Genomic DNA, 15,272 nt, shown 5'->3' on the forward strand with positions numbered 1-15,272 from the left:
GCTGAAGCAGCTTTTTTCAGCCCTGGGGAAGCAGAGAGGGCAGAAGGGAGGCTGTCCAGACAGCACAGTCATCACTCTGCTACTGCATTAACCCCCCATAGGCCAAAATTAGGTGTGAGGTTTTGCAGAAAATGTATGACTGGCTTTAAATTCCAGAGATCTGAAACTAAAACCAAACAATGAGAATAAACAGAGAGCATTGGGTTTCCCGTAGATTTCCCTATGCCTGAGGCTCAGAGAGAAGTTTCTCAAGGTCTTCTCCACTTAGAAACAGGAGTATTTTCCTGGATTGGCATGGCTCTGGGAAAGAACATTTTAGGGAAATGACTATAAAAGAGAGAGAGGGTGTTTGCAGGTAGGGAGACCTGCTGGAAATGGTCTCCTGGCAATGCCAAGGAGTGTTAGTTTATCTCAGAGGCTTACTCTGCCCCATGGCACTGGGGAAGGGCAAATATGGGCTTTCATTAAAACTGGCTTGCACCAGTTCCCCTCCGACCCTTTCCCACAGGCTGGGGAAGTTCCTGGTAAGGGGGAGGAAACTTCAGCAACTGCTGGCTTGGTGGGCACTTTAAGAACCCTCAGGATCTGGTACCTTGCCACCATGCACAAGCTGGAGATCAAGAAAGTACACCAGGGAAAGCTCTCAGAGCATAGTAACACAGCCAAAAATAGAAGCAGTCATTGACACCCATGTTTGTCGGCTTCGTGCTGGGCTGCTGAGGACGTGCTTGCTTTTGGCAAGTTATCCAGGAAGAGCTGCCATCCATCTGGGATACTGAGCACGGACACAGGCTAAATAAGGAGGGGGACTTGAAAGCAGCACATAATTAATGAAGGCATGAAATGCCCTTCTCTGACTATGATCTGAGAGCACAGTGCCAGGGGGCAACATCACGCAGGGCCCTCCAAGTGTGCTGCTGATTATAAACCCATAGCACTGCAGTCCTCACAGTGAGGGGGATGCTCCAGCACAGAGCCATCTGAGAACCAACCCACATTCCAGTGGGGCAGCACAGCTGCCATGCTGTGCCCACACCAAGTAGCACCCCAATCCTTCCGGGGCAGGGAAAACCCCGTGAAAACATCATCCCATGAAAGAGCATCCCGTGAAAAGCATGACCTGGCCCAAAAGCACTCATGGAAAGCCCATCCCAGCCCCAAAGCATCACATGAAGAGCCCAGCACAGCCCAAAAGCATCCCATTAAAACCCTGTCCCGGCCCCGAAGCATCTCATGAAAACCCCCATCCTGACCCAAAAGCGTCCTGGCACAGCCCTGCCAGCGCCAAACCCCGAGCTCCCCCATCCCAGCCCCAGGGGTACCCGCATCCTCACGCGTCCCCAGGGCATCCCCAGCGGCTCCATCCCCCCCGGAGCAGCCCCGCCGGGGCCGAACTACATCTCCCATCGGGGAGCGCCGGTCCGGGGGCCGGTCCGGGGCGGGAGCCGGGGCGGGGCGGGGAGCGCCCAACCCCGGAACACCGCGCTCAGCCCCGCGCCCGGAGCCCCCCGGCCCCGCAGACCCGGCCATGGCCCCGCGCCCCCGGTGAGTCCGCGGGTCCCGGGCCTGCCCCCGGGGCGGGTGTGGGGGGCGCAGCCCCAGCACGGGGGGTGCGAGGTGGAGGCGGGCGAGGGGTCCCCCTCCCGCAGACCTCAGGCTGCCGATGGCTCGGGAAGGCCCGCGGGGACCGGAGTGAAGGTGGAGAGCTTCGCCTTGACCTTAGGGTGCGAGCCTTTGGCATCCCGCCGTGCAGGGACCGCTCGAGTTCTGTCATGGGTGGGAGTCTGCCCGCCCGGAGGAGATGAACGGAGCTGGGAGACACGTCCCCAGCTCCAGTCGCCAGATGCAGCTTCAACTTTTGCCGCTGGGTAGAGGCTTGGTAGTGAAAACTTTGCAGATGGGTGTATGCAGCGAATTGTGCCATTTGCCGGGTTGGGTTTGGAGTGGTTTTTGGGACAGCTCCGCCATCACTGGCCGTGGCAAGGAGCAGCCAAAGAGTGTTGGAAAGCACAAATGCTACTCCCTCTTTCCCCCTCCCTTACCGCCTTGGGATACTCATGATGCACAGCCAGGTGGACAGTGAGGTTTGGGAGTTTGTGTCTGTATGACTGGATCTGCACATGGAGCATGCAAGGGAACCCTTAAAGGGAATGACGACTGCATTTGGCCCGAGGTTGTCCCGTCTCATTGACTGTTGGATACAGATGCAAATTTAGGGACCTGAGTCGCCAGCCCAGCTCCATTAGCCATCCACAGCTCTCTGGAACTGCCCAGTGCCTGGAGTTTCATGGTGACTCAATGGCTGGAAAATCGCCGTGCCGTGCCAGAGGGATGTGCTTATGTTTCCATTTCTCTCCCATATCGTGTTGTAGCGCTTGGGTGTTGGGGTGAGCTCAGGTTTCAGCCTGCTTCAGCATCTGGAATGCTGAGTGCTCCCAAAGTGCTGAATCAGCTCTTTTAAGAATCTGGGGGGGGGGCAAAACAGGGCACTGGGTCCTGCTGTGGGGTGGTTTGTCTTGGAGGAGGGAGATGAGTAGGAAATGAGAATAACACCCGCTTTGGGGAGAGGCTGTTGGAGTGATGAGGTGTTTGATGGCACACATCGCATACCAGATGGAATTGGGCTGAGGGACCAACAGACAGCGGCAAAGACACCGAAATCTTGATGGCTGTGGATCTTGTACGGTACACGTGACAAATGAAATAAGCTAACAGTAAACTGATGCCTCGTGTGGAGGTTTCAATGCCTGGCTGCTGGGCCACCTCCTTACCTGGTGCTGCTCCTTGGTGGGAGTGATGAAATTATGGTAGTTATCACTCTCCTTTATTTGGGGGGAGTGATTTATATCATCCTGGCATGCAGGCAGGTGGAGCCTCTTGCATTTGGTGTTTTGCTTTTGCTGCTGTTGGGCACAAGAGCTGATGGCCCCTTAGGTGCCAAGAAGCTGGCTCTTGGGCTCTGGGGCTACCCCATGGACTGCAATTTTGGAGCCAGGCTGCCTCCAGCTCCCCCAGGGCCTGTAGGACTTCTCCAAGGTGGACAGAGAGATGTCCTTGAAGGGAGAGCCCTGGAACTTTCTCTCCCTTATGTCCAATGCACTTTGATACAAGTGGACCAGGACACCTCACTTTGTTTTAAAGTCTCCCCCAATCTTTGAGGTTCAGATAAATTCAGGTGCCATGATGTGCCTCCAGGCAGGGGAAAGCAAGAGCCTCTGGTCATGGTTTAGTCATGAGACGTCAGCACCATAAGAGGTGTGCACGGTGCAAGTGAAAAACCAGCTTATTAAACTTCATCTTGCTAATTAACACAGAGTGAAGAACAAAGAAAGACAATGCTGTAAAGGGGGAATTACCAGTGGTGTTAAATATTAAGTCGTCTACCGCCAGAATTGGCTCCCAGTGGCTATTTTGTATTCATGTTCAGACGCTGGATGAGGTGTCTAAATGGATTTGGAGCATCACTTGACACTGGAAGCTTTAAAGGACAAAACTGGGTTGTAAAGTCACGATTCCTACAGTATAGGTGAAAGTATTTAAGGCTGGGCAGAGCTAATGCCACAGCTTCAAATCTCCTGCCTCCTCTTACAGATGGAGTAAGGTCCTGGCAGCATGTCTGCACTTTGCAGATGAGCTCTGTATTGACGTGGCCCCCTTGGATTCGGGGTTTATCCTCTGGGTGCCCAGTGCTGTTTAATCCTGGCTTACAAACCAGCCGGCAGCAGTGGGACTGCTTGTTTCTTATGGCTCGAGGCAGCCTCATTATCCTACAGGATCACGACACTGCTTAAAATCGCAGGATTTGGCGGGGGGGGGGGGGGGGGGAAGAAAACCTACCCCAAACCGTGTGTTGGGTTGTTTTTTGTTTTGTTTTGTTTTTTATTTTGCTTTCTGATTCTGGAGCTCCTGTGAGTGCAGGAGGGAATGAGCTTTCGCCGTCCCTTCTCGCCCGCCTGGCAGGGAGGGGAGATGCCAGCCCGGATCCCGGGACTCCGGGAGTGTGTGCCCGTGTGCCCCGGCAGTGCCTGCGGCAGCTCCCCTTGGCCGGGCGCCGCTTCCCTGGCACACCCTGGCCAGAGGGCTGGCTGCTCCCGCATCCGTCACAGTGCCTGAGAGAACACGCCGGTGACGTGCCGGTCCCCTCCTCCTGCTCGTGGACGCGGAGCAGCCGGCTCGGAGCCCCCAGACGCGATGGAGAGGACGAAGCTGCCGGGGAGGCGGAGGTGTAGCTGTGCTCGGTTTTTATGTGCTTAAAAAGGCGTCTGTGATGAAGCCGGGCGGCAGGCAGGGATCCCCGGGAAGCAGTGGATAGGTAAGTACCCGGGGCACCGTGCCCCCGGCGGGATGAGCTGCCCCCTGGCTGGGCCTGTCCGTGTCCAGCAGTCGAGTGCTGTGGGGAATTTGCAACAACCCCAGCAGCGAGGGTCTGTCACTTTGCAGGAGGGGCAGGCAACCCCCTCCCCGCAGCCTCTCCCTGAGCCCCTCAGACCAGGCAGGCTGTCGATCCCTGCTCTGACCACGGCGCGGAAGGTGAAGGTGAGGGTCCCCCTCGCTGTCCCTGCTAGGGCAGAGTCGCTGCCCTGGCTCAGGGGCCGGGGGTCTGTGCCACCCCAAGGTGGCTTAAGCATTACAGGGATAAACCCAGAGACCTGGGGGGATCTGCTGTGGTATTTGGGAGGATCCACAGGACTCGGGAGGGAATCGGTGCCTCTGATCCATGTGGAGTCAGGGTGTGTGGGGAGCAGCCCTGCGCTCCGTGAAGGGGTTTTTACCAGGTGCTCCGACCTGTCCCACCTACAGCACCAAGCAGGTGGAACAGTGATTTCACCATATTTGACCCCACAAAGCCCTTCAGAGAACTCCAGTGCTCTGCTGCAGACCCCTCCAAGGGAAATGAAACCCTCAGGAAGGGTTTGCTTGTCCTCCATCTCGGGTGTGCAAAGTCTCTTTGTCAGGGCTGGTTCCCCACAGGGAGTTCCAGACTGGGCACGTGGAGGTGTTTTTGCTCCCACAGCTTTTTTGCAGAGAAGAAATTTCTTTTAATTTGCTATCCTGATTCCCTTCTCTTGTATGGGGTTGGAGGTGCCTCCTGCTGAAAGCTGCAGCGTTTCTGTGCTGTTTCCTTAGCTCGACTCCTGCCAACATGTTTGGGGAGGAGGCGGTAGCACCTTGCAGCGTAGGCAAGGGCTTCCTGGCATCCCGGCGTGGGAAATGGGTGTGTGTCCCCAGCACAAGCTTGGTCCCCAGCATGGTTCAGACCTGACCCTTTCAGGGCAGTAGAGACCAGTTGTATGTTATTGACCCTCTTTAAATGAATGTCCTAATTGCAAAGTGGCTGGGGTTAGTGGTGCTGTGGGTCTCGCAGCCCGTGGTTAGCGGCGGTGTTGGTAAAAATAGAAGCGGTCAAAAAATGGATTTTTATTTTTACTCCGTAAAGTGTGTCCTGCTCAGATGTTTTGCTTTCATCTTGGGTTGAGGCAGGATGGCTCGCTGCTTCCACAGAACACAAAGAAAAAGCTTTGTTTTGAGTCAGCTGGGAAGCTCCAGCACAGCAAGCTGCAAACATGCTGTTTGACTTTGACACTCTCCCTCCCCATTTTCTTTTTCTTTTGATTGTTGTTGGTTTGCTTGGTTTGGGTGTTTTTCTTTTTTTTTGAGGAGTTAAAGGTCACCACAATGTCATCTTGGAGCAAAATAACAAGTTAGCATTCCAAAAAAAAATGTTGAAACACGCAGTTCATGAGCAGGCACCTCTGCAGGCTGCAGCTCGCGAGTGAGAGGTGGAAGGCGTCCCTGGGGAGCCTGGGAGACTTAGCTCTCACCTGGGATGGAGCCATATCTCCCACTGGAGAACATGCATTTTGTTAACAAGGCAAAAAAAAATACAGGGACTGCACGGGCACAGAGCAGGATTGGGTTTGGAGACCTTTCTATCCCATCAGTGTGCTGGGTGATGCCCCAAAACATAGTTCCAAGTGTCTTTGTTGGAGCAGTCTCCAAGCAGGCAATGTCCATCAGCCCACAGGGTTTGATCCTGGCCCAGCCATAGCAACCAGAGCAGCATTAAATCCACCAGCTCAATCACCCAGCCTTCACATCCCTCTGAGGCAGATCAGTGTCCGAGGGACACAACAGGCTGCAAAATCTTTCTTAAAATAACACATTTATTTCTCTACTGACAGCAGCAGTGATGACTCCCTCATGTATGCCATGAGCTCCAGCCCATGGGGGGTAAAAGAAGGAAACAGCCTAAAAATAGAGCAGCTTGGAAGTAGTTCATAAATAATAAACCAGCCTCCTGAAAGGGAGATAAAAATCCAGAAACTCCCTAAAGCCCTGGGTGCTGCTGTCAGTTTTACATGGAATGAGGAGGTGGCTGTCACCACAGTGGCAGTATCAAACATTTCTTGGACTTAAAACCCTAAGTGAGAGTTGGAAAGAAAACACCATTTTCCCCTCTTTTTTGTACAGAAAATGTGAAAACTTTAAAAAAATTACTTTCCCAAATAATTTACAAGTCCTGCTTGATGGAGGCTGCATTTTATATTTTTCCCCCCTGAGCTTTGCAGTCCCCAGGTAAGGCAGGACTGAGACAGAGGTGACAGGTATTTGCATCTCTCTCTCTCTGGCATCCCAGAAGTTCCCAGTGCTGAGAGGGAGGAAGCTTTTTTGGGCTCAGCATACCCATTTGTATTTCCAGAAGCGTCCTACCACTTGCGGCTTTGCTCAGCTGTGCTGGTTTTGGCCAAGATCCTTCCGCAAACCTTCCTCCCCGCCATCCCCGGTAAAGCCCTGTGCTGCTTCTGGTTCATCCTAAAGCAAAGCAAGAGTTGAGAGAGGAGATGAAGGTTTATCCCAAACACAGCCTCTTCCCACCACCAGCTTCCACCACCACCCTGCCTTTATTGCCCAATTTTTGCTGGGCTCAGCTGGCCTTGCATCACATGTGCTGGTGGGTGAGAGTCCCACTGCCCTCCTGGGGGCAGGATCCATCGCTGAGTGACACAGTTGGAATGGCTGGAGCTGTCCCCATCCTATGGGGAGTGAGGGCTCCGTGGGAGTTGGCCATGGGACAAGTCATTTAACTAAACCTATCGCCTGTTCAGGCTAATCGCTTCCTAATGCCTCCGTAATCCCATTTAAAGCAACTGGCAGTCTAGAAAGTTACTGGCTCCCAGGGGAAGGTTAAAATGACCTGTCTGGCTACACAAAAAGTTCCCCCAACTGCAAGGTCTAGTTCAATACACGCTTCAAGATGATTAGAAAACACGGAATGTTTCGTTTAGCCTGTGCACAGATGCTGCTGTGGGTTTACACATGGGCATGCCTGTAGCAGAGCAACAGGGCTTAGGTGGTGCTCAGGACCCCTTTCTGCTTCTCTTTGCCTTTTCTGGGGAGAAAGGTCTGTTTGAGGTGCAGAGTGTTCTGGCTTGTCGCGCCTGTGGCAGGGAGAGGGTTCTGTATTTCATTTTGGATCTTTTTCTTCCCTTCTGTTAAGAAAGAAACCAACCCCTTTAGAGGGAGCCTCTGCAACCAGGTTCATCTGTGCCCCAGAAGAGGGCTTTTGCCCTCTGATTTTCCCGCAGCTGGCAGGTTTCCAGCCCCAAAGCCTGGGGAGGAGGTGGTGTGCTGTGTTTGCTGGCACCGGGCAGGTACCAGCCAGCTGGTCTGCAGCTCTGCAGCTCCTTCCCCCTGCCCCTGCTCCTCCTGCAGCTGTGTTTGCTTCTCACTCTCCCGTGTCCTTACTTTACTTTTTCCCCTGGATCCCGGGCGTTATGCTTAGCGGAGCCCAGCCAGACCATGGCCAAGGAAAAGCCATTAGGCTCTTGGCACAGTCCGCTTCCCCGGGGCCACGCAGGGGAGAGAGAGATGGAGCTGAAACACAGCCTGGAGCCTTACTGCGCAGAGGAAGAGCCTGTTGGAGGTCCTGCACTGCTCACTCCCAGCAAAGTTAGCTTTTCTCCCATGCAGAGCCCTCGTAGAGCTCTGAGCACGTGGCAGAGCCAGCTGCTCTCCTCTGGCTGGGGGCTGCTGGTGTGGTACCTTCCACAGCCACGCTTTGCTGCTTACTGCACCCCCTACATGCTCCCCAAAACCAGCCATGAGCAACTGGTACCCCAGCCCTGTTTGGCTCTCTGGGAGCTGTGGAGAAGCATGGATTTTCCCACCTTCACTGCAAAGCATCACCCAGCTGGAGCAGCTGGGACATGCTGGGGACATGCTGGGGACAGGAAGTGGATGGTGCTGCAGATGAGTTGAATTAAATCTGCCAGGGAGGCAATTTGATTAAAATTAGGAGAGGCTGCCTGGAATTCATTACGTGGTGTCTTTCATGGCTCTTAGTTATCCCTGTCTCTTAAAGACACTGTCAGTGGGCTGATCTGGCTCCTGTTCAGCTTCCTTCTACTCCCTCCCAGCCTCCACTCCTGCCTCACTGAAAGGCTCCCAACAAGAAAAGAACATTAATTATGGCAATGATTTGGTCCTTGTTGCCCTGGGGTTGTTCTCGGCGTGGGGCCCAGGCTGTTTTCCACATGTGTTGTCTTGCCTTGGGTAATTGGAGATGGTGTCTGGTACTCAGCGTACAGCACCTGGCACGTCACAGTTGGGCAATGGGGGGCTGGGGGAGCTGCTAAGACTGAGAGAGCAAATGGATGACATGCTGTCCCTTGATTCAGGGGGTTTTCTGACACTATTTATATCCCCTTCTTTTGCAGAGATGAGTGTTCTGGGAGTCTGTGGAAGTGGGAACTCTCCTAACAGTCCCTTTTTCCTCTGCTGAGAGACCCTGACTTGCTTCCTTCCCACTCCTCTGCAAAGGGCTGTAGAGAAAACAGCACCATGTACACCTTCCTGCCCGAGAACTTTACACCTGTGAAGCAGAAGCCCTCCAAGGAGCTGAGGCCCATGCTCGGGGCCATCTTGCTGGGCCTCATGCTGTTCATCGCCGCGGTGGTGGCCTGGTGCTACTACACGGTGTCCCTGCGGAAGGCGGAGCGGCTCAAGACGGAGCTGATGGACCTGCGGGCGGACGGCTTCGTCATCAGGAACCAGCACGGGGAGGTGGTGTTCCGGCTGGCCTTCCGCTCGGGCAGCCTGGACCTGGAGTCGTGCTCCAAGGAGGGCGAGATCCTGAGCTGCACGCGGTCGAGCCGGGGGCCGCTCAACTTCTTCATCCAGACGGTGAAGCCCAAGGACACGGTGATGTGCTACCGCGTGCGCTGGGAGGAGCTGGCGGCCGGCCCGGCGGTGGAGCACACCATGTTCTGGGAGGATGCCCACTGGTATGGGGGCTCGGAGATGAGCACCCAGCACTGGCCCATCCGCCTGGCCGGCTACCAGGAGCCCGTGCCCTACGTGACCAGTGACGTCTACTCCTTCCGCGACAGCTTTGGCGGCATCCTGGAGCGCTACTGGCTCTCCTCCAAGGCGGCGGCCATCAAGATCAACGACTCCGTGCCCTTCCACCTGGGCTTCAACGCCACTGAGCGCGCCCTCTTCTTCCAGGCCCGCTACAAGGACTCGCCCTACAAGCCCCTGCCGGGGCAGCCGCCCTTCCCCGAGCTCAGCTACCGTGTCTGCGTGGGCTCCGACATCACCTCCATCCACAAGTACATGGTGCGCAGGTACTTCAACAAGCCCTCCAAGATCCCTGCTGAGAACGCCTTCCGATACCCCATCTGGTCCACCTGGGCACTCTACAAGAACGACATCGACCAGGATAAACTCTTGCGATTTGCCGAAAAGATCAAGAAGTACCGTTTTAATTGCAGCCACATAGAGATTGATGACATGTACACCAAAGCCTATGGGGACTTTGATTTTGACCCTGTCAAGTTCCCCAACGTGACGGAGACGTTTGCAAAGCTGAGGGAAGATGGGTTTAAGATCACTCTGTGGACTCACCCTTTCATAAACTACAATTCCTCCAATTTTGGTGTGGGGATTGAGCGTCAGCTGTTCATCAAGGAGCCGTCAGGGCGGCTGCCAGCCATGGTGGAGTGGTGGAATGGCATTGGGGCCATCCTGGACTTCACCAACCCAGCAGCCCGGGACTGGTTCCAGAGCCACCTGCGCCAGCTCCGACACAAGTACGGCATCTCGTCCTTCAAGTTTGATGCGGGCGAGACCAGCTACCTGCCCAAGCAGTTCAGCACCTTCCGGCCGCTCTCGGACCCCAGCATCTGGTCCCGGCGCTACACAGAGATGGCCATCCCCTTCTACGAGCTGGCCGAGGTGCGGGTGGGCTACCAGTCCCAGAACATCTCCTGCTTCTTCCGCATCATCGACCGGGACTCCGTCTGGGGCTACGAGCTCGGCCTCAAGTCCCTCATCCCCACAGTGCTCACCATCAGCATGCTGGGGTACCCCTTCATATCTGCCGACATGATCGGAGGGAATTTTTTCCCCAATAAGACAAATGGGGCGGTGGAGATCCCCGACCGGGAGCTGTACGTGCGGTGGCTGGAGCTGTCGGCCTTCATGCCCTCCATGCAGTTCTCCATCCCGCCCTGGCTCTACGACAAGGAGGTGGTGGAGATCGCCCAGAAGTTCACGGAGCTCCATGAGTCGCTGGTGGCCCCGCTGCTGCTGGAGCTGGCCGGGGAGGTCACCGACACGGGCGACCCCATCATCCGTCCCATCTGGTGGATCTCGCCCCGCGACGAGGCCACTCACAGGATCGACTCCCAGTTCCTCATTGGGGACACCCTCATGGTGGCACCTGTCCTGGAGATGGGCAAGCAGGAGAGGGATGTCTACCTGCCGGCGGGCAAGTGGCGCAGCTACAAGGGGGAGCTGTTTGAGAAGACCCCAGTGCTGCTCACTGACTATCCCGTTGACCTGGACGAAGTTGCCTATTTCCTCTGGGTGTCCTAACAGGCTTCTTCCCCAGCTTTTGAATAACCATGCCTTACCTAGGACTTTCTAACAGATAATAATTCTAATTGCACATTTCATTTGAGACTGGGGTGGAGGAGGGGAATTATATAGACTTCACTGTTCTTGGGGATAATTTTTTTGTTTATTTGGGGATTGATCTTGTTTTTTTTAATTTGGGTCAGTTGGGAAACTCTGATTGGATAACAGTAGGCAGCAAATTTCTCTGTATAGATCAATACAAAGTTGTCAGTCTGTCTGCAGACACTTATTAAACCCAATACCTTTTCAGTTCCCAAGGATTTCAAGATGTGGAGGTTGGTTAGTGCCAGTGGTAGCGTTTCTAGTTCTGTGGGAGCACCTGGCAGTGGGTATGAGGGTGTGTAGTGTGAGAGGGTTGCTGCAGCACAGCCTGCCATAAGTTTTAAATTATGGCAAATATATTCAAAAGGATATTTTTAAAAACAGAAAGCAAAAAAAAAAATATATATATATATACACATATTTTTTTACCCCTTTTGTCTAGCGTGGCACTGGACTAACAGTTGCCCTGTGCTCCTGCTTTCCTGGCTACCAAGCAGACCAGTTTACTCAATGTGTTTTAATTTTATGGGCTGCTTATTGCCCGCTGGGACAGCTGCATCCCACCTCCTCGCCCATTTGACACCCTGTACAAGGCTCTTGCCTTTGTATTTTGCCCTGGGCATCAACATTGCCGTTCCTAGAGCGGCGCTGCCCATACCAGCGCGTCCCATCAGTCTTTTTTAAACATTTATGAAACCGCTTTGTTACGTGATTATCCTGCTGATGCCATCCTTTTTTTGGTTTTTAAGGACAGATGAGGTTTGTTGCTGGCAGAAGGACTGCCTGGAGCAAAGCCGCTCTCAAGCACTGAGTGTGGCGCGTCCCCAGGAACAGCCGGTTCCCGCGAGCAGCACGTGTCCGGGATTGGCGGGGAGGTTTGCTGCTACCCGACTTGCCCGTGGGTGGAAAACACCGGCTTTCTGGACTGATGGGTCTGTGCCAGCGGGTGTTCTCACTGCGCCCACGGAAACGTTCTCATCTGAGGTGAAATTAAACCAACACCCGCCTGAGGTCGCGGTTGGAGGTGATGACTTGGGTGAGGGTTTTTCTGAGTCAGCCCTCTTCTCTCTCTGGGAGAGTCCTAAGGATCCTAAGGGTCTTCCTCAGGCAGCAGAGGTGGGATTGCTGTCAGAGGCTTCTGGAGGGGACACGGGGTGATGTGATCCTGCACCCAAAGTCCCCTGCAGCTGCAGAGATGACTCTTTCACAGATTCCCCATTTGCTTTTATACGGAAAGATACATTTATGGAGATTCGAGACAGAGCGAGCAGGATTGAAGTCTGGCAGCCTTCCTCCCTAAGGCAGGACATTCCCGGCTGTGCCCTGGTTTGGGAACGCGTGTCAGCCCCTGAATTTTTAATGAGCTTCCGCAGAAGCAATTGAACTGCAATGGCTGGGAAGGGTTGGGGCACCAGCCAAGGACAGCTCAGTATCCTTGGGGCTTCTCCTAGGATTGTATCTGGGCTGAGCATAGGTCCAGCATGAGTCTGCCACTGAGGGAGATGGTTCATGTTTTGGTTAGGGTTGAGTACCAGTGAGGATCTTTCTCAAAGTATGTCTCCTACCACTGGGCTTTACAGGAGGCAGAAAAAGAGATGCACTAAACCTGGGGGTTGTGGTGGAATCCAGGAGGAGAAATTTAGGTGTTAGGGGCAAAATCTGAATCTAGTTTTATAGTTAGGAAGGGAGGAAGTCTGGTTTGAAGGACTCTTTGGAACATCCCTTAAGATCTGAATCTGCCCTGCATAATTTGGTGTTTCAGCCTCAAAATGAGATGTAAGGGGAGCCTTATAGGTCCTTGCCCAGCTGGAGCACAAGTATGTTCCAAAGCCTGTTTCTCAGGCTTGTAATTCTGAAGCACTCAAGCTTGTTCCTCACCACCAGTACAAAGAATGATTACAGCACCAGTTACAGATTCCTTCTGGCAAGGAGTTAATTCTGGAATCTCAGCATCATTCATCAGGGCACTAGCAGGACTTGGGCCTTGCTTGGAGGGTGAGGTGAAGGTAAGGATCTCCTGGAGATGAGTGTGGCCAAAGCCTACAGGGAGGACAGGGTGTGGAGAGACTTCCAGAAATTCATAAAGGTCATGCCTTGATAGGCTCCAGCTCTTCCCTTTCAACCTGAAATACTTGTCATCCCTTGGTGTGGGAGTCATTAGGTGGAGGGGGTGTTGCTGCACAGCTCAGCTGCCAATGTAGAAGTGGGATCCTTGGCATAGGACTTCATGGGAAGGATCCCAGGAGATATTGCATGTCTTCTCTTCCCCCGTTTCTGTGCCACTCACCACATCCCTCGCTAGTAAGGAATGAGACTGTGTGAAGAGAAACACAGAGTTCCTCTTAGCATTCCTCTGCTATTAAAATGATGGGAGCAGCCAGATGAGTGCCTTCAATCTCCTTTCAGTGGTATCAGGCACTGTCAGAGAGGTCAGGGAGGAAATTCTCCATTAGACCCACTGTCTTCTTTCCCCTCCCCTCAAAAGAAAGGCTTTTATTAACAAAGTTTTAGTTTTCTTTTTACTTAACTCTATCATAAATGGGTAAGATTATACAGTACCCTTTTTTTTCTAAATGCTGTATGGCTATTCAGGATTTCAGCAGAGGAAGGATAAAGCTGCTGAGAGGATGTAAGGGCTGGTGTTGGGGATAGACTCAGCAGTGCTGCCTTAAGGTGTCTCAGGCTTCTAGGTGCCCTTTCCATCCAACTTTTTACCAAAACCACTACTTCTAACACTGTGCTGTCGCACTGAAGGACTTGAGGATCTCTTGGACCTTGTAGACCACAAGCTCTGCACAGACACCTTGAGAACTGCTGGTAGGGGGATTTCTCTGATTTACACCATGAGTCACTGGCCAAAGCAAGAATTAGCTTGTCTCAGCAATGGAAAAGCCCCAAAACAGGTTTGGGAGTTGGATTCAGCCTTTCCACATGCGATGCTCATGTGATGGAAGTTTGAAGCTTGCACTATTGTGTATCGGGTTTCCTGGGTGCTTGTGTTTGCACATGCTGTCCTATGTCAGACTGTAATGCTGATGGGTCTGTTTTTAACCACTTTTGTAATTCTTAATTGGTATGAACTGTAACATGAATCACCCTGATTGAGATAAAATTTTGGAAAACAAAAAGAAGTTTAACTATGTTTTTCTTGACCAAGTTGCTTCAGCTGGTGGTTCAGGGGTATCTGGGGCTTTTTTTACCCTTATTGTTACTGAAATCACAGTTGAGATTTTGTTGTTTTAATTAAAGCTGGCAGCCTGCAGCTTTGGTGTATGTTTTAAAAGGAGGAGCTGGCAGTCCCCCCACTGTTGTGTTTGCTGTGGTGGCAGACAATCCCACTGGATCAAGGATTGCCCTCTCTTAGGTCCTGACAGCAAGGAAAATAGCTGTGCCTTAGGGGTGGCCTGGAAAAGACCACATCCAGGAAAACCCCGATGTTGTGTCAACCCCGGGGGTGGGGCCCATACTGTTGTGCCCGTTTTTACTGATATCCACCCAAAAAAAGGCTAATCAACGCTGACTCTGGGGGGTTTACTAGTCCACACTGTTCTCAGAGGACACATACTTTGGGATTGTTTGCAGGAAATGAAGAAGAGGAGCCTGCCCTCAGCTCCCCTCGGGCACTCCAGAAGGTCCTTCTGGGCCCTGGCTGTCCCCACTGCCCAGGGTTCCCTTTTCCAGATGGCACTGACAGCAAGGATGGGGATGGAGTAGATATTTGTGGCTGTGAAAGTCCCAGGAATGGAGCATGTGAAGCTCATTTAGGAGCCTGCCTTACCCCACACCATCCCCCTTTGCCCCACATAATGTTTTTCCTTCCCTTTCCATTGTTAACTGCACAAACCACAGCTGCCTTGTGCCATCAGGCATCAGTAGCCCTGGCCAACACATTCAGCATGGCTTAAGAAATGAGAGGAACTTCAGTTCACTCCTTTTGCAATAAAAGACATTTTCCCAATGATGTTCCTTTGACTTCTTCCTTGGATGCGAGTGGCATCCATACACTTGGCTGATGATTACATGGAGGGTGAAGCTGGCCCTGCTGAAGACCTTGGCAACTTGCAGCAGTCACAGGCTTGCAGCAGATCCTCAATAATGCAGAGGTCCTCCTTTGAATCAGTGCTTTAGGTTTAGGTTTGGTTTGCATCCTCCCAAAAGCTGGTGCTGTGTGTAGAGAGGGTGTCTGAGGCTCGTCGAGGATACGGGGATGGCAAGTGGGGACAGCTCTGTGCTGCATCCCAGCTAAAATGGCAGTGCTTGAAAACACATCCACAGCTGTGTACTGCACAGGGGGGAGTGCTTATGGCAAA

At 53.1% G+C, this 15,272-nt stretch overlaps 1 protein-coding gene across 2 annotated transcripts; it reads left to right on the forward strand.

Moving 5' to 3' along the window:
- The first annotated feature begins 1,428 nt into the window (after window positions 1–1,428).
- Window positions 1,429–14,093, forward strand: LOC127478595 (myogenesis-regulating glycosidase-like). Of its 2 annotated transcripts, none has more exons than XM_051804489.1 (2): window positions 1,429–1,545; window positions 8,718–14,093. In XM_051804489.1, the coding sequence occupies exon 2, from the start codon at window positions 8,842–8,844 to the stop codon at window positions 10,876–10,878; it is 2,037 nt and encodes a 678-aa protein (XP_051660449.1). In that variant the 5' UTR covers window positions 1,429–1,545; window positions 8,718–8,841; the 3' UTR covers window positions 10,879–14,093. The 2 variants fall into 2 exon arrangements, with proteins under 2 accessions (XP_051660449.1, XP_051660448.1); XM_051804488.1 differs by lacking the exon at window positions 1,429–1,545 and adding an exon at window positions 3,820–4,312.
- The last annotated feature ends 1,179 nt before the right edge of the window (window positions 14,094–15,272 follow it).

The sequence above is a fragment of the Manacus candei genome, unplaced genomic scaffold (assembly GCF_025592945.1).
Source record: "Manacus candei isolate 608988 ecotype Guabito, Panama unplaced genomic scaffold, ASM2559294v1 h1tg000061l, whole genome shotgun sequence".
Classification (NCBI taxonomy): domain Eukaryota; kingdom Metazoa; phylum Chordata; class Aves; order Passeriformes; family Pipridae; genus Manacus; species Manacus candei.

Bases quoted from the DNA above. Each gene is read 5' to 3' on its own strand.
- LOC127478595 (XM_051804489.1), top strand. From the start codon at position 8,842: ATGTACACCTTCCTGCCCGAGAACTTTACACCTGTGAAGCAGAAGCCC.